Source organism: Patagioenas fasciata, chromosome 4 (genome assembly GCF_037038585.1).
Source record: "Patagioenas fasciata isolate bPatFas1 chromosome 4, bPatFas1.hap1, whole genome shotgun sequence".
NCBI lineage: Eukaryota > Metazoa > Chordata > Aves > Columbiformes > Columbidae > Patagioenas > Patagioenas fasciata.
This window is the reverse complement of record NC_092523.1, coordinates 29,190,108-29,209,533: the sequence shown is the minus strand read 5'-3', so window position 1 is coordinate 29,209,533 and position 19,426 is coordinate 29,190,108. Positions and strand designations below refer to the sequence as shown.

At 36.9% G+C, this 19,426-nt stretch overlaps 1 protein-coding gene across 9 annotated transcripts in view; it reads right to left on the bottom strand.

Annotated features, from left to right (window-relative positions):
- Positions 1-70: 70 nt before the first annotated feature.
- Positions 71-19,426, bottom strand: part of FIP1L1 (factor interacting with PAPOLA and CPSF1) — a 43,073-nt gene continuing 23,717 nt past the window's right edge. For 4 of the 9 annotated variants that reach the window (XM_065836596.2, XM_065836595.2, XM_065836600.2 and 1 more), the window contains 7 exons: positions 14,339-14,365; positions 13,692-13,746; positions 11,904-11,959; positions 7,817-7,912; positions 6,578-6,803; positions 1,108-1,245; positions 71-394 (listed from right to left, as the gene is read on the bottom strand). In XM_065836596.2, coding sequence (XP_065692668.1) covers positions 247-394; positions 1,108-1,245; positions 6,578-6,803; positions 7,817-7,912; positions 11,904-11,959; positions 13,692-13,746; positions 14,339-14,365 — 746 coding nt within the window. In that variant the 3' untranslated portion in view covers positions 71-246. The remainder of the gene's footprint in view (positions 395-1,107; positions 1,246-6,577; positions 6,804-7,816; positions 7,913-11,903; positions 11,960-13,691; positions 13,747-14,338; positions 14,366-19,426) is intronic. The other 5 variants (XM_065836601.2, XM_065836604.2, XM_065836603.2 and 2 more) reach the window with 3 other exon arrangements.

Sequence of the window (19,426 nt, the reverse complement as noted above, 5' to 3'; positions counted from 1 at the left end):
AAGAGCATAAGCCTCTAGTTGTGAGATGTTTTTTCACTGCTTCTGAAAAGACAAAGTCAGGCCAGGAACCTTAACATGAAAAATTCATTTTTTTTATTTTCAAAAAAAAACCAAAGTAACCTTTGATTTCAAACTAACAGAACAAGATTTAAAGCAAATTATTTTAATACCCAGAAAAATAACAAGATTTATAGTAATCTATTTCTGGCACTAATATATATGCAAGTAGGCAAAAGTCACACAAGTCTATTCCACAGGGGCAGCTTCAGTGTTTTCCTGTTCAGGAGCAGGTTCCCCACTGGTTTCTTTTCCTTCTTTGCTTCTTTTGGATTTTTTGTGTTTGTGCCTTCTGTGGCTGTCCCCTTCTTCACTGTCATGACGACGTCTGCTGTTGCTAAACAGAGAAAAAATACCTCAAACAATTGCATGACACTTCAGGCCCAATTTAATTCCTGAGTACAAAGAAACAGCCTTTGCATTTGTATTTGAAGACTGGCACCTGTTCTGACCTGTATAGTATTTGGTTGTCAGCACCAAACTTAATTTTTCATCTAATGCTACATACATCCCCTCTATCCTGTACTTTTTGTTGGGAAACTGCAAAGATTCTTCACATTTATAAACCATATTCTAATAGCAATATTTTTCATAATCTCATGTCCTTACTGCCATTCCTTAATGATTTAACATTCTTACTGACCCCTTCCCTGCACTTAACCTTTATTTCTAACTTGAAAAGGATCGAGCTGAACAATTTCTATCAAGTGACCATGAGGATTATTTTACTTACTAAGAATCACTGTTGAGTTCTTACATTAATGCTGCTGAACATCTGCTTCACTCCACCATTTTTATCCCTCTTTTCCCCAAATTCATAATTGCTGTTCACTAGCTAAGACTATCACATGTATCATTCAATATGAAGTTATCTGGGGCCAACATCATTGCTTTTTGTCTGTCCACATTTTATACAGCAGACTTGTTCCAAGTAGTATGTCTAAGTGTTTACAGTCTTTCCACAAAACTCCAGTTTGTTTGGGGTTCTTTTAAAAGTTTATTTTTTTAAACTGGTCAAGTCTTTCATATCGTATTAAAAAAAATTCAAACCTTCGAGATGACTTGTGTCTAGTCTCTTCTTTCTCTCTGTGTCTCCTATCTCTGTGTCGGTCTTCTTTCTCTCTACTTGTTCTATGGCGGTCATAGCCTCTTTCTGCATAGTCTCTGTATCTGTGTCGTTCTTCATCACTGATTAAAAAATAATATATTTTCGAGACAGTAACACCAAGCAGTATACGTATATTAAAACAAACAAACAAAAAATTCTTTTTCTCAGGATAAATGACAGAATAATCTTTTACGTTGCTTCTGGATTTCTAAACAAGATCCACGATGTAGGCTAAAGGGACATTAACCACGTAAGTCTAGTGTGCAAGGTAAAGAGTTTTAATGTAGTTTTGCAAGGGATTGTTCAATAAAAATGGAAAGAAAAAAGCCTGTGTCACCTTAATTTTATACAGGAGTTACCAAGCAGTTAGCTTAAACCTGTATCTAGCTCCAAAAGAAGTACAATCTACACAAACTTTAGTAATGTTTTCAGATCAGTGTGTGTAACACGCAACACTTACCAGCACACTTTTTGACTATTGCACCATTTGGGTAAATTAAATTTAATTTTCATATAGTTCATCTATTTCCTTACATCAGCTTCAAGAAATGAGAAGCTAGGTGCAAAGAGACTGACAGTAAAATATACTCAATATTTTGGGTTGCTTTTAAAATTAAGTTCTCTACAGTGTTAATGCTGTTCCTACTTACACTCCTCTGTTGGATTACCACAAGGTGCTGCCCTGCCACAATGCTGCTAAAACCCCCTAAGTATTAAAGGCTATACAAGAACTCAAAAGCTTTTCATAAGAACATAGTTTCATATTTTGACTTGATGAAAAGGGCAATTCTAAGAGTTTAGTGCAATTTTTTTTTTTTAAAAAGGAGAGCAGTAGCTATAGTTAGCCAACACCACTCAAATGCTACATTAGCACAGCTTAAAAAGACATGCTCATTTCATCCTTTCTCTGACATGAAAATTCTACCCAGAGATGGTGCCCCGTGTCATTTAACAATAAGACCTCAATGCAAATGGACTTACTGTAACTATGTAATATATCACATGAAGTCTTTGTAACCATAGTTCAGAAGGATCCCTACCAAGTTCTAAAGTAAGGCACAATGTGACCAGGCCTTCTGAGGCATTAACTGAAAAAAGTAACAATTTAACTATTAAGCTGACAAAAGCCAAGTGTTTCATGCTTTCCATCTTCACCAGTATTTACTAAAAAATCATGTCTTTTCCTGAAAGCCCTGACAACACCAGAACAGATCACACAAGAACAGCTCAAGCCTAAAAACATTCCTCATGTCCTAGAGCAGTGAGAACTTCTTAAATAAAAAAAATGTTATCATCTGCCATAACTTGGATCCTGTGGCCATTTCCCAAGGGAAGACATTACATTAGGGATTATTAGAGCTAAGCGTGACAACTCAGAGCAAGAAGGGGGAATACCTGAAGCAACAGCATTAGTCTTTCTGTGAAACCTTATGATTATATAATGAAGTAAATTTCAAGAATTAGCAATTCAAGGCACTGTACAGAAGCATCACAGATCCTGCAGAAAATCCTGGTTTTTTAAGGGATATTAAAAATATTCACACATCAAAATCAGGAAAACCACAGCTATTCCTAAAGAACTCAAAGATATTATAATATTTGTCACTGAGTAATATGATTGCATGGATTGGTGCCTGTATTGTTACACAATCTTGTAACATTTATAAGATTTTATCACACACTTGTAACTGCAGATCTGAGAGTAAGCTGATTAAATCCTGCAAAGCATATTTGTGACAGATCAGAGAACCACAGACTGGTTGAGGTTGGAAGGCATCACTGGAGGTCATCTGGTCCAAAGCCCTGCTCAAACAGGGCCACCAGGACCACCAGTTGCCCAGGACTGTGTCCAGACGGCTTTTGTGTATCTCCGAGGATGGAGACTCCATGACCTTTCTGGCCAACCCGTGCCAGTGCTTGGTCACCCCACAGCCATCAAGCCACTACTACTTCTCTTAAATATTGTCCCTCTCTTAAGACAAAACCAAAATTCAACTACTTACACACTTTAAGACTATGTTAAATCTAACCTCTCTGTCCCACAAGAAAACCCTACAAAAGAGACATCAGCTTATAAAAAAATGAAGGCAGTACAGCCACAGAACATGCATATTGACCACTACTCCACAGCCATCCCAAGGCACCCTAGGTTACAGTCCAGGGTGCAAAAATAAATTTGCCTGCTCCGCTGAGATGTCCAACACCCAGGCAGGTAAACTAAAGCACTTGAGGGTGGTGGGAAGGGAGAAAATAAATCCCAAATCTTACAATGCTGAATCCTCAACTCCTATGCTTTCAACCCATTTCTATCTGTATTGATCATTTAGCATTGTTTTACCCTCAAGTTTTTACTATCAGGGGAAGGACGGAAGTGTAGGGGAGACACTTAGAATCCAAGCCCCTTTCTACTCAGCATTTCTTTTCATGAGAAATGAAGGCTTCGGGTAAGGGGTTAAAACTAACAATTAGAAGAGTTTTCTTATCAAATGTCACAGAAAGATGAAGGTTGATATCAACTGCTAGTTTCTAGGACAAGTCACACTGAATAGACTGGCCCAGCTAACATGGCAGTTAGTTTTGCAGTTCAGAATGAGAGTCTTTATTTGATCTGCATTTGAAGTGTGTCTTAACTTGGTGTGTAACAAAACAGCACCATAAAGACAGCATGTTCCTTGCAAAGTCTAGTTGCAAAGCTCAGTTTTAGAATATATAAAAGAGTATAATGTTAAAAATTAAATTAAAAATGGGTTCTGAAATCCACCAAAATCTATAACCAAAGGTAAAGTCTGACTCGAACAACTGAAAATTTTCATTAGAGACGGGATTCCTGTACTAACATACACCTCTAAAGTGCCACTAGTAATTTGCATGTGTTCATGCTCTCCCATCTAACTGGAAGTTCTCTTTCTGTGACTTTTAACTTCCTACCTCTTGTCCTTTCTCTGTGCACCTTGAAAAAAAGAGTCTGGCTCTATCTTTTTTATAACCACCCATTAGGGAGGTGACAACCGCCTTTAAGAACACTCTTCATCCTTCTCCTTTCAAGGTAAATGAACTCCATGCACTCAGCCCTCCTAACCACCTTGTCAGTACTCCACTGGACCCTCCAGCCTGTCAGTGTCATCTTTTTCACACCATGAGTTGCAAAACTGGGCACAGCACTTCGCGCGTGATATCAAGCGCCTCATGAGAGGGGAATAACGGTCTTATCCACATCTACGCTATGCTCTAAAGCAGCCCAATGCATTTTGACCTTTATGGCACATTAAGTGCTGAGTCCCGTTCAACTTGTTGCCCACCAGGATGCCAAGTTCTCTCCTGTAGCCACTTTCTAGCCAGACAGACCCTTGTCTGCTCTGGTGCTTTCGATTCTTGGGTTACAGGACCCTGGAAACATAGTTGTTGGATTTCAAGGTGTTGTGGTTTGTTTGTGGTTTGTTGTTGCTGTTTGCTATTGTGGTTTGGTGTTTTGGTTTTGGTTTTTTTGTTTGTTTGCTTTTGGGGTTTTTGTTTTGTTTTTGTTTTGTTTTGGTGTTTTTTTTTTTCAAAATTGCTAAGGGAGAAGCACAAGATGCTAAGGTATCAATCAAATTCCAAAGTTTACATTTTTAGTGGTAACTAATTGACTTGAAACAATCAAAACAGAAAATATCATTTTTGCAAAAGGTACAACAGCCCAAAAAGAACAGCATCTTCTCATGGGGGCAGTGACATATATTGTAAAAATGCAATTTCATCTGAGGATAGTAAAGGTGGAATATAATATAAGGACAGCTGAAGGTTCATTTCATTTTTAAACCACATTTTGGTTATACTAATAGAATAAAAATAATTCCCTTTTTCTTACAACTTTAAGAAATACTATAGCACAAATACAGGCTTTTTATCTGGAAAAGAACCACTGAAAACATAGAAAGCAGTCACTTTTGAGCAGTAAAAAGCTAGAGATGATGCTTAATCCAAATCTCCACCACAGCATTGTTAAAGTTTAAACAAAGAGAATTTAAACAAAAGTAACGTATCTGTGCATTTGCTAAAATAGTTCACATTCTCTTCCTCATAGCTCGTTTAGTTTCATTTTCTTAAGTGGAACTGAAAATAAACCTTCTTAGAAAAAAACATTACAACTGTATGTTCTGTCCTGAGCCTCTCCCACCATCTCTGTGACTTCCAAACCAACTTATACTAGTTAAGGGCTTCCCATTTTCTTACACAGCCATGTGGCAACAGCTTTGCTACAGATGGTGGATAATTTAGTCACATAAAGTTGGGGCCTGCTCTTCCCCCTCCTTTACAGATAACTCTGGCAGCAGCACAGAGATTTCTCTAGGCCTGGAAGCTATTAAGGTTCATTTCAAGCACCCTTGAATGACCAGGCTTCTTTCTGGCCTTCAATCAGGCTGTCTGAGAAACAGATGTTTCGATTGGTCTTGAGTTCTCAGAAACTGACCCTGGAATATGGCACATGGGACAGGACATCAGCACATCTGCATACACGGAAAATCCCTATCTTACACCCAGTTTGGGTCTTCAGCTGACAATCAATGTGCAACAAATGTTATCTCTCAACTGCAGTAACATGGACTCCAGTCGCTCTCATTTCTCATAGCGTAAAACCACTGGTGAAAACAATCTGCGTAACAACTGATGTATATGTTTTGCAAAAACTGAAACTTAACAAAAAACTCCTGAGAGAAATGTCAGGACATTTACCTAGAAATACTTAGCAAATAATAAGCAAAGCAAATTTAGATAAATCTGGCAAGCCAACAGACCTCTCCTCTGTGGAGTCACAGTGAGCTCAACATTAAATGCTTTGTACTTGTGCACATGCACCACAGAACAGCTGTAGCTTTTTTTTTTCCCAAGCAGTTAGAGGGTTGAAAGGCAAATAAAGTTATCCGCCATTATTTTCATCATTCGCCTGAAAACGAAAAAAAGTTCTTGACCTTGAGATAATAGTTTTAAAAAAGATAGGGCAGATTATTATTCAGCCAGAGCTAATGATCAAACTAACCACTTTAGCAGCTAATAACACCATTAATTAAGGTCAAGTGTTGCACCACATTGCTCTTAGCACTGAACTGACAACTAAGACTGATTTAGTACGTCTATACATTTTTCTAGACCTATGGATGCCAAAGAGAGCTAGATATCTCTCTCATACACAGGGCTTAAACTACACCTTTAACCTTCAAAGCGCTATGACAAGTTTGGATGTATACTGTTGTTCTTACACTTAGAAATATAACTATAATTTCCAAGAGAAAAGGGGGAGGGGGTGAAAGCCACACACCCTCTAGATCTTTGGACTATAAAGTTAAACACTAAATTGTAGCACTGAAGTGCACTATTTAACACAGATACATGGGTTTGAGTAGAATTACAGCACACTTAAGACATTTCACTAACCTGTTGAACACACTTGGAGTTGGACTGTGATCTCGGTCCCTTTCCCTGTCTCTGGTACGTTCTCGATCTCTGTCTCGGTCCCGTTCCCGGTCACGATCCCGATCTCGGGATCGCTCTCTCTCTCGTTCCCTGTCCTTCTCTCTTCGTGCATAGTAATCCCACTGTTTGCTGGTGTCCAGAAGACTAGACCACGAAGGAGCAGAACCTGCAAGGTGCGGAAAGGTGACTAAAGAAAAAGATGCAGGTATTAGAAAGAACAAAATCAGAAAGCATATGAAAACTCTCATACTGCTTATGTATGAAAACACAGACATTTGTCAACCTCCTCCAGTAACATTTCCAAATCTTCGCCTTTCACATAGAAGCTAATTCCCAGCAAACCCTGTATTTTTTTCCATGATGGTAATAAAGGCCTCTGGCACTCATTTAAATACTCATTACGAGAATGTACAGAACCAGGATGTACACCTAAGACTGTCTAATCCCTTTTGAAAAAAAAAAAAAACACAAAACCAACTGTGTAAAGAATTGCTGAAAGAATCTGATTTTATGTGGTGCAATGGCTTTGTTGTGGGAAAACAGAAAATGAAAACAACCAGAAAACAAAACTGACTTTGAAACTCACTGAAAGTATATTTCAGGAAAAAAAAAAAAAAAAAAGAAAAGAAAAAGAGAAAGGATGGTTCCAACTACATATTTAGATGTTACTGTTTTTAGGTTTTGTCCTTTAAAATCATTGTATTTAAAATACGTTAGTTACAATGTTCTCATTCACTAATTTATATTCTATACTGTGTTATGCCACACTTTTCTGATTACAGAATGTAACAGCAACTTTAGAAATATCTTCCATAAATTCATTCTGTGGAGAAGTAATAACACTCCCACTTATGCTTGGTAAGATACCATTTTTAATTAATATGCAGCACAACCACTACTACCACTGAAATGTAATACTTTCAGAATTAAGTGTATTATCTTAAAGATAATATGCCTAAGAAGTGAAGAAGGAAGTCATGACATTGTCTCACAAGCTTTTTAGGTAACCAGCAATGGGAAGAGAGAAGGGGTGCACTTCTCCATTGCTTTCTGCCAACTCCAAGGTAATAAATAACTGCAACTTTTAATGCCCCAACTGTTCTGTCCTGCCCTCCCTCTCCAGAAGCCCCATGAATGCCTGTCAGTGCAATATAAGGGCTGTGGTATTTAACTGGAAACAGCACTCTCTAGTGGACTTACAGTACAGAGGACTTTCCACTCTCTGCTTATCTGCTTTGCTAGCCAATGATAACAGAGCCTTCAATAAATGGTTTGTTTTGAGTTCCACTTCATTATCTATAATATGAGAACAATATTCACTTGATTCCATGGTGTTACAAAGAGACATTAATAATATAATTAACATAATATCCACTGAACAATGCACAGTGCATTACTGATGCTGTATTTAATACTGTTGAGTTACAAAACCGGTGGCTTCTCTGGACAGCGATGTTCAGGCTGCCTTGCTTCCAGCGGCTGGGGTCTGCCTGCCCCAGAAAGCTTTGGCAGAAGCTGAAGACAGCAGTTTGCCAAGCATCCAGAGGAGTAATACAAAAGATCTTTTGAGCATGCAGCAGAGCAGGAAAAAACACTTCATTGTTAAAATATATTTGCGATGAAAAGCATTATAATTCTCTAAAAAAAAGCATTTATACGAGGCTTTGCCTCTAACAAAATGCTTGACGCTGTTTCACTTTAGGGCTAGAGAGAAAATGAGGAGTTAACAGAAAAAAAAATACCCTAATACAATAGTATGTTGTTCATTATACTGCCAAAACATGAAATTCTTCTAAGGAAAGCAGCCAGAAATAGCAAAAAAACAGCTGGACTTTAAAGACTGCTAATTTCCTTGACTTGCCACTATGTCAACAACATACGTATGGTCTACGAGACTTGAATACACTGGTTGCCAGAATATTCTGATCTAAAGTATAAACTTCAGTTTAACTTTAAATGTATACTACAAACCAATTATTCATATTAATGGTAGTATAAACTTTTATGACAAATTTGGTTACTCCCTCACAGCTGCAGTAGTTCTCAGACAGAAGTATGTCATTTCAACCTCAATAACCTGAGATAAACCAGTTATTTGATACTCTGTGCATTTTTATATCCAGATTATCAACAGTAATTATTCACAACACACAAGAAGCTTACTTTCTACTATGAATTGGTATTCTGAATTTATGACTTAGAATGAAGTAATTTGTCACTTTTTGTATTTCTACAAAAAGGAAGACCGTTTATTTTTTTATTTTATTTCTAAAACAGGGAGAGAGGGAGCTTTGAACAGTCAATAGTTTCGGAGACGGTTTAAAAATTTAAACCTGCATGGTGTCACAGCATATGGCAAACTATCAATACATCTTCTCTGTGCCTCAAAAAATACTGACTCTCAAGCTGTCTCAGTAACACTACATTCCTTGCAAGTTCATAAGATATAAAGAACATTTAGAGCACAGAACAAAAAAATGCTTGAGGAATAAGCGAACGAGCACACAAGTCGCTTCACTGGCAGACCAAACCCAGAGCTATATACATTGATTTCTCAAGATAATTCAAAGATCTGATAGCAAAGGTAGCACTGAATTGTGAATGGATTTAAGACCAAATTGAAGAAACTGCACCGATGCAGTGGAAGAGTACAAAGACAAAATAGATACTCTTGAAGTTACAAGCTAAGAATATTGTTTTACTATGCAACCTTCCTAACGTGCTTGCAGCGACAAACATGCCTGACCACCAGGGAAGAGACCCCCAAGGCATGAGATTAGCAATTTGAACAGGCAAAAGGAAGGCTAGAATCTTCATCAAGATTGGTATTTTTTGCAATGTGTTCCACATGCTCATCTTCTCCCACAATTTTAACAAAGTCATAAAACATACAGACTGGCAAAAAAGACAACTGGTTGGCAATATAATGCTATCATCCAAAGCAACCATTAAATAAATATACTTAGTGATTCTTAATCAAAACGATCACGTGTATCCTGCTGCACTGTTGAGCCCTCAATTCACCTAAGTTCTGATGCACAGGAGAGCACTGGTAAAATACTGGCCAGTGATCACATTGTGAGACAGGGATTGTGAGAGCAAGCTGCTGGCCAGGAAAACATCTTTCAGTAAGAGATGAATATCAGCAATAAAACGCCACTGGCCCTTTACAGATCCAAAAATCGGTATGACAGGCACAGCTTAGAGACAGACAATTTGCTTAGCGCAGCAAATATGAAAGTTTTTGCCACAACTGGGATTCCAGATATACTGGCAACATGGGAACAGACTGGGAGGATGGGAGCAGAATGTGACTTTGGGTATCCATAACCGTACAAAGACAAGCATAATTTTTTAACCCCACTGAAGAAGTTCAAATTCAATGTTGGCACAATCACGATGACAGTCATCTTTTGCATATTCTTACTGCAATAACATAAGCATGCCATCACCTCCAAAGGTCCACATAAAACTTGGAAACATTGTTGTGTCCTTGACAATACTTGACAGAATAGTAAAGTCTAACAAAAGAGATTCCAAAGTGAAAAACATTCTAAATTGGAGATGACATATCAGATGCAATGGACATACTAATGACTGTAGGACTGCTTTCCTTATGATATTCTGCATGGCTTTAGATGTTAAAGCTTCAGCAAAATAGCCACTTGGGTATCTTAGCTGTCTGCCTCAGCTTTATCTTTTTGCTAAAATCAGCAAATAAACAGTTCAATTATTGCTAAAAAAGTAGTCAGCATAAAGTAGCTGTTTTCCCACATCAAGAATTCTTCAAAATGTAACAAGCTTCCAGGCATGAAAGCAAAAACTTAGTAACTGATGAGGAGACCCTTTCAGTGCCAACAAAGTATCTGTGTTACTCCACAAACTGCTCCAACTTCAAGAAACTACAAGTAATCAAAAAATCATTTTGTATATTCTTTCTAAAGACATATGAATATTTGGGAGGTACATTATCTGAACATTTGACCTGTGCTGAATGTTTTGTATCCCCAGAACTGGACAGAACTATCCCTACAACTTCTCCTCCCTGCCGCTAGGGTCCAAAGGAACAAAGAGCAAGGAGACAGAAACTGAGCTGGAAGAAAAGGCACTTGGCATGGGGCTGGGTGGCAGATGCACTGATGGCAGAGGCAGTGACTGGCAAAATGCAAGGTCCTGCACACGCGCCGGGGCAGGACTCAGTACAGCCTGGGTCATGAACTGATTGAGAGTGGCCCTGCACAGACGTACTTGGAGGTACTGAGGGATAAAAAATTAAATACGAGCCAGCAATGTGAGTTTGCAGTCCAGAAAGGAAATCTATCCCGGGCTCCACGAAACAAAGCATGATCAGGAGGTTGAGAGAGGTGATTCTTCCTCTGTGTACTCTCAGGAGGCCCCACCTGGAGTACTGTGTCCAGCTCTGGGGCCCCCCGTACAAGAAAGACATGCTAGAGCAAGTCCAGAGGAAGGCCATGAAAATCACTGGAGAGCTGAAACATCTCTCCTAGATTGTTCAGTCTGGAAAAAAAGAAGGTTCTGGGGAGACCTCATTGTGACCTTTCAGTATTTAATGGGGCCTTAAAAAGAAAGATGGAGACTTTTTACCAGGGCCTGCAGTTGACAGGACAAAGGGCAATGGTTTTAAACTGAAAAAGGGCAGGTTTAGACTGGACATAAGGAAGAAATGCTTTATGATGAGGGTGGTGGGACACTCAAACAGGTAGCTCAGAGAAGTTGTTGATGCCTCATCACTGGAAGTGTCCAAGGTCAGGTTGGATGGGTGTCCTTGTCTATGCTGGGGGGGGGTTGGACTAGATGATCTTTGACAGTCCCTTCCAACCACCAACCATTCTGTGATTCTACATTTCTTTTACTTTTCCAATTTGGGCTGGGTCAGGAAGAAGCTGACAGATACCTTAGTACTGCTATCACTCTTTTGGCTCAAGTAGCAGAGCTGTGCTAGGTAACAGTTCTAAACTCACTGTAGGTTCTGTGGATGTCCACTTGATTGCATATAATGAAACTTTATTTTTTGAAATTACAGCTCTGCAAAAGCAGCATTAAATGGAAAGAATACCCGGCATAAAAATAAGTAAGCAAAACAATAGTATTTACCAGCAGCTGTTACATTTGCAACAGCCTGTATCTGTTTACAACGGTAGGCAATAGCTTTCCTAATGAATTATTGAAGGGATCTGTTTAAACTCTTTGCTAAAATCCTGATTAGTATATCAAGCAATTTGATATAGCACTAGTCAAAATGTTCAAAGCCAGTAAGCTTACTCACCACTGCCATATGAAAATGCACGAACAGAACGACCATCATATCCAGAAGAATGTCCGCTGTTGAGGAGAAAATACATGTAAAACCCTAGTTTTACCAAAGCTAACTTGATCAATATACAAAGCTAGCTCCATCAGTATACATTTAATATTATTCCCCTGAATTCTTACCACCATACAGACAAAACCAGTGTTTGTTGTAAATGGATTTAAGTCCTCCACTTTGAGCATTACTAATTAAGAACGCTGCCCATTGTCACAAATATGTATATTTCATGTTTTACTACATGAGGTGAAAATCGCATTCTCTCTTCTTGAAATTTGAAACAAAATATATCCTTATTATCAAAGTTTTTCTTTTGCATTTTCAAACATTACAGGTATCATGTTTCTGTACAGATACTGAAGTTAATCTTCAGTTGCTTGGAACTGCTTCATTCATGAATGAAGCCATTCTCATGCTTTCTGTTAAAAAGTAGATACATGAGCATATCTGAGAACAGGTGGACTTCAAATGCATAGTTCTATAAATAAACTGTTAAATTAGCTACACATTTTCTAGGCTGACTCTTTTCAGTGGTAGCCAACTCAAGTAGGTAAAAACCAGAAAGCTTAAAAAGGATGGTATGTGAACAGGGTATCATTCATACAAATATAATTCTTTCATGACTCTTAGTACTTCCTACATAATTTGAATGAACTATATTTGCCATATTTAACCTAAGTGTTATTTCTGTTCTTGAAGGCACTCAGACATCAAGAAATAAGTTTGGGGTTAGCTTAGTTTCAAAACAAAACAAAACCAATGATAATGAAAGGCAAATAAAACATTTAAAAGTATGAGATTTAGCTCCTACATTCTACAATAAACTTTATTTTTTTACATCATATTTCAGAAACTATATAAATATTTGCTACAAGTAAATGCAATAGCTGTTGCTTAACAGTCAGTAGCAGCAGTCACTCACAGCATCTGTCAGTATGAAATAATACATTTACTTTCATGCCCATCAAGTGCATCCAGTTAGGGTTTTTTTCTGAATTAAATCAGATGAGGATTTTCTGAGAGATTTACCATCATCATCCTGTAGCATATAAGTTAATAGAATTTTCAATTTCAAAGGAACAGATGTGTGCACCTTCCTTCAGTGAAATCTGAAGGATTGGCAAGAGGTTTGCACCATCTTCTCAAGTGAGCTTTATATATGACCTGGTTTTGGCCTCCAGCAAAATATAAATACTTTACAAAGGCTGGGGTGGCCAACCTTTTCTTCTTCCTTTTATATATATATATATATATATATATATAAATATTTAAAAGATATTGAAAAAATACTGTTAGGTCTATTAAAGCTGAACACTTAGAATAAATACAGCAGGAAAACAAATTTGGATTCCGTGGAACTCTGGCATTTTCTATAGCTTATGAGGGTTTGAATCTGTGGCCAAATTATTTATTTGCATTTATAGAAAAGGATACAGTAGTGACAACTATACAATTCACTTAAATCAGCCTTCAGACTATGCAAGAATACTTTAACAATCATTCCCTTGACTTTTTTTCTAAAGTCTTGGCATTGATACAATGTCATAACTCAACTAAACTAATAAGTGGTAAAGTAATATTAAGTATCAGACAGGTGAGACTAGTAACACTTCTGTAAAAACACTGTAAAAATCTGAAACCATCTCTCCACTCCCAGATAAAACTCATAAAACACTGCGTAGTGTAATTTATTTCAGTTACGGAATACTGATATATCGCTTTATAAGATTTCAAACAGATAATCACCTTTCTATTGTGGGTATAAGGGAAGGTGGAGGACCGCCAGGTGGTGGTGGAAAGCCTGTAATAATAAATCAGGTGAGGGAGGAAAAAGATAACAAACAAAACAACAAAAGTAAAACATAAACACATAAAAGAACTGAGCTAAACATACAATGACAAACAAATTCCAGACAGTATAAGGCAAAAATTGTTTCTCATTCCGTAAATGGGTTTTATTTTGTAAGACTGAAAACTATGTTCCAGCTTAACAAAGGTAGAGCATTAAACACATATTATTAGTGCTTCAAATCAAATACCTTATCATTCTTAAAAATACAGTAATTCAGAAGCATAGGAAAATTCCTGAGTATCCAACAATACTTAATAAACAAAAAATCACAACTTTTTCTGCATAACTGAAAAAAAAAAAAAGAATGGAAAGAAAAGAAGAAAGCACAGACCTAAGAAACTCACTGATTAGGTTCACTAGTCAATAGCATTTCCATACATTTTCAATTCTGCCTGGCATCAAAATAACTGAGCCTACATCTGTACACGAAGTTTTGTATTTATAAGCTTTTATCTGTGTAACTAAAAGAACTGCTAAGCTGCACATCAGTTAAGTTTTCATTTCTTAACCAAACATAGAAAAAAATTCTAAGCAAGTTTACCTGGTGGTGGTACTGTTATTGGTATACCTAAAAAGACAAGTAATATATCAGTTTACAGTGTTAGTTTATGTTTATTATCTACAGATTTAAAATCAGATTGAGGTATCACCACATACATGATCAAGGAGAATGATAACTTCTTTCTGTGTTCTCAGATCGAAATCTCACGTTAATACCAACTGTTAAGATTTTATGCAAGCCTTGTGAAATCTGGCTTTTTGTTTAAATTGCTGTTCTTCAGGATTTTATTTAATTAGTGATAAAAATAATGAAGAATTCCTCTGGGTCTCGTGATTAGAATTAAAACCATAGCCTTAAAATGTTTAGTATCCAGAAGAAATGTAACATCCCACAGAATATGTTTGCTTTATTCTATATTCCATAACTGGATGAAAGGAAATGCAACTGGCCTCTGACGTTTAATAGCTTAGTATAGGAAATGGTAGGTCCACATGGCCAAAATATTCCAGCAACAGTGAGCACTATAGACTTTTAAGCCATTCCTATGCCACACTGCAATTAATCCTTCAGTTGCTACTTGGAGGGAAAAAGAGTGTTAAGTACTCTATTTTCTTGTAAGTATCTGAGAAAGGAGCATACTTTAATATAAACAAATTCAAAAACTGTCATAACTTTTCTGTTTTTCAGACCTATCCTAGCTGTTACGAATCTACCTAAAAGCTGAGAAATTGTTCCCAACCATATTAAGGTGACATAACAAAATATCCTGCCTCAACATATTAATGCATCTTATTTGATTACGAAAGGAATAATTACAAGGTAAAAATAATTCACACACTTTAACGGACATTATCTCTTCATACTTTGCAAAGAACTAGCTTTACCTCAACTGAACACACAAAACACTGTTACATCAAAAGAATAAACTGGGCTAAAACAATAAAATCACAAAACAGACTACCACTCATAAAGCTCTTTTAGTCATGAACAACTCTGCTTGCATTAAAAGATAGGTACTTCCAACCTGCCAACACTGCAAGTCTTCGGAGGTGAGAGAACAGGAAACTTTGCCAAGTGCTTTCATCAGTTTTGCCATAACAGCATAAACATCCAGACAGAACAGCAGCCAGACCCACTTAAATTAAAACCCATGCCATTCAAGCTCCAGACTTCATCATTCAGAGAATATCCTGGACATATTGGTCATTGCATGATTAATTTGATGTATGTATCACTAGTTCAACGTTAGAACTAAAACACTACTGTATGACAGCAACATTTAACTACATCTACATATTATAATATCTAGAAATGCCAACTGCTCCTAAATTGCCTTGGCAGAAGGACAGAATGAAGGAATACGCAAGTTGAAGAAGAGTAATCTCTATCAACGTTCACTAATTTCTGGTGATTTCACTGACATGAATTCTCACCAGCATTAAGCTGACACCAGTAAACAAACTGAAACAAACTTGAAGCTGCTGCTCAATGCTGAAGATTTAAAATCTAATCTCTTAGCCAAAATATAAAGTAGGAGACAGTGATCCCCAAAAGCCAAATTTCTAAACTACATAACCCATTTTCTCTTCACCAGCAAACAAGCTTTCCAAGGCACACTATCATTGTTAGAAACACTGGAAATCACACCATAAAAAGTTTTGATGCTGTAACGTTTAAAAGACCAAGCACTCCTAATGAAACTTTCTGCAAGAAAAGCAAGACTGGCAGTCCAAACTGTTACATAGCTGAAGTATTTCCTATTCATCTTTGTTTGGTTAACTGTCTATCTTAATAGATTCTTCATGAGCCTACAACATAAAATACATATATACGTATAAATATATTAAAAAATACCTCTGAGACAAAATTTCTCCAGCAATGTTAAGAGCAGAAGCTAGAAAAATATGAGAAGTTCTCTCAAATTGATTTATCAGCTCTACCTTATGCTTAAAAAATCTCAACTGCTGCACAAAAAACTTTATACTGTAAGCAGTGAACACGGCTCTCACCACTTTGCATAGAATTTCCTGGAAAGCCATCAGCTAATACTCTTTACAAAAAGAAATAAATTCTGATTAATCAATTAATATATTCCTCAGAGTTTTATCTTGTGTAGAAATACAAATAAAATCTCATCACTACATTACAAGCCAAACGAAAATTTCACCTGAAAGCCATGCAAAGTCATGACAGACTGAATCAAACTAACATCCAGAGTCTAAACGTCCAAATAATTTCAATTAATTTCTTATGCAGGGTATCATACTAAAAAATACACATTGGTATTTTTTCCTCAAAAACCTCTAAGAACATTTTTAAAGTCATGGTTAATGATTACATAATTTTAAGACAGAATCCAATTTACTTCATGGTATCATGAAGAAACATTCTTCTACATTCCAAGCTCACAAGTATCACTAAAAAGATCTAAACGAAGTTTTCTTCCTCACCTTCTTCACTAACACATGAATTGACAAATCAAGAAACAAAAAAATCGTGAGCTTCAGTTATAGGAAAATTGAGACTCTCTTAAGTCTTCACTGTTTTGCATCTACTAATGCAGTGTATGGAAATACACTGGAAGCACCATCAGCCACATATTACTTTCGAGAAAGAAAAAAGACTCTGAAATATTGGGCCATTTCTTGCAATGTAGGGACTAAACAAGAAGGTTACTTAGAGTAGATCACGCCACATCCCTAAAACATGTGGTACTGCCACAAAGGTACACCTGGGCTAAAACTAAATACTCAGACTTGTATGTTAAAAGCAATCCAAATGGCACTAGTGCAGCATTTGACCTTACGTGCTCAGAATTGCTTTCAGGACATTGTACACCATCCTTCTAACTCAAGAAGGGTACATAATTACAGAAAACCAAGTGGGTTTTACCAAAGAAAAGCAATGCCACACGTGCTCTGCTTGGGGAGTAAGGAATCAAACATGGTAACACTGTCAGAGCTTAACGAGATACTGTGATTTTGCTGAACTGTATAAAAGCTCACAGCAATGTAATACAAGTCAATGTGGTAGAAAACTCCTTTTGCCACAGGCTAAACTAAATTAAATTGTCTCTCCTCTATCACAAGATACAAAGTTGACACTTATATTGCTGGGCCTGAGCTCCTTGCTAAGCCCTGGTACTAGTCTAGGTAGTTAAATTTCCCAATGTTATGCAACAAAAGTTCAATACTGCACTTTTTTTTTTTTAATATTTCAAATACATGTCACATTTTGACCACAGTCTTAAACCAAAACACATAAAACAACTTTTAAAGCCTGTTAAACAGAAGCATCCACATTCTTCTTTAGATTTAAAATTACTCCGACATAGCAATAAACCAAGCAAACAAAAAACAACACATTTTTTCCATAGCCAGTGATCTCCTAGGAGTATTTGAGAATTTTCTGCATTTGGGCCTTTGAATTGTCCCCGGACTCATTTCACAAAAAAAGATTTGAATGACGAGAGTGAATGAATTCAGAGCAAGAGATCCAACTTCAAAGCAAGATACTTTTTCAAAGGGGTTTTTGGAGGATGTTTTATATTTGGAATACTTAAATTTTCTGGCAAGTAGTCCTGGTTTAATATTGGGTAAGAGTAGATTTTTTCCCTCCCCCTCCACTGAAACTAGTAGGGATGGCAGGTTCTATTTTAAGAACAGCTTTGAAGATAAAGAGCTGGCAACAGCACAATTAAAACACAGGCCTGAAGAAACCAAATCCACAGCTCTTAATCGTTATTTTTGAATCTACTCGAAGCACGGAAGGATGTTGAAGGAGACCTTCTGAACAAGTATATCTCATAAAACTGTCTGTAAACCATACGACTAAAGCCAAACCTGGTTGCTAGATCTGTAACACATATGGATTTCTTTCACCTTTAAAAGCTCAACAGGTGTAGGGTTTCATAAGAACAATCCAGTACATCTACATGACATCCCTGCACCAAGTGTGTTTGGGGTATCTGTGGGCATTCCTCTCACACTTTTAATAGCATACAACTCAGATCACCTTTTCTGTACCACAATTACATTTCAAAAAATACTTTCTAAAACTGTGCAATGCATTACCTGTATTATTGTATCAGAAAGGTTTTAATGCAGCTTAAAAACGAAATTAGCATTAGTATGACATTTTTCTCCTTTTTGTTCCCCCTGCAGTAAGGAAACATCACCAAATTGCCAGAGCAGTAGCATTTTCTCTCTTCAAACACTCTATATTTTACATTTATGCACAAAAACTTGGAAAAAGGCACAGAATTACTTCACCTTTAAATCCCTTCCCTCTTCTGTTGTCTAAGTTACACCATTTTGTGTATGACAATCACCAAGAAAAACCAGAACTTTCCAGGCATCAAGAGTTAATAGTTTTAAAATCATCATCAGCAATTGAGGAAAGCAACTTCTTCTATGAGAACTTGAACCCTATAATGCCCCACACAAAGTTGTTGCATAGAAATAATGATGTTACTTCCTTGCTTATGTGTACAAGTAGTAACAGAGAAACTTTTAAAAGACTCCCTATGTGACCAGAATAGCAAAGAAACTGCTCAGCGAGATTTTAGAACAAGTCAAGCAAAAGAACACAAGGAACACAAGGAGAAAATAATGAAAAATCAGTCTTGTCTATAAACAAATCCTTCACTTTCCTACTGAAATACTCCCTGAAGTTTCTCCATCTATTTTCATATCTCACTGACCATTCTTCTTAGTTCCTTGCTAAGTTCTTTTGAACTTAATTCCTTAAAATGACAACACTCAAGTAACTGTCCATGACATTGCTTCCAGTAAATTTCCATAAATATCAAGCTTGAGTAAACGTTCAGTAAATACCAGTACATTTCAAACCAAATTTTACATAAGAAGAATTCTCAAAGAGCTTTGATTCCTCCAAGAATCACAGACACAGGACACTGGATAAAAGCATCAAGTGCTAATCTCTGCCTGAAAGGACATGGCACAAATGCAATTCTTATCAGACTGTCGGGAATTCAAACATACTGTGATAGGAAAGAAGAATAAAATTTTCCATTTGCTGCTTTGACCTTGGACATCAGAGAACCCAACTTCTAACACAAATTCACGGTATGCCACACGCTTAATTCAAAAGTTCATAGAATTACTT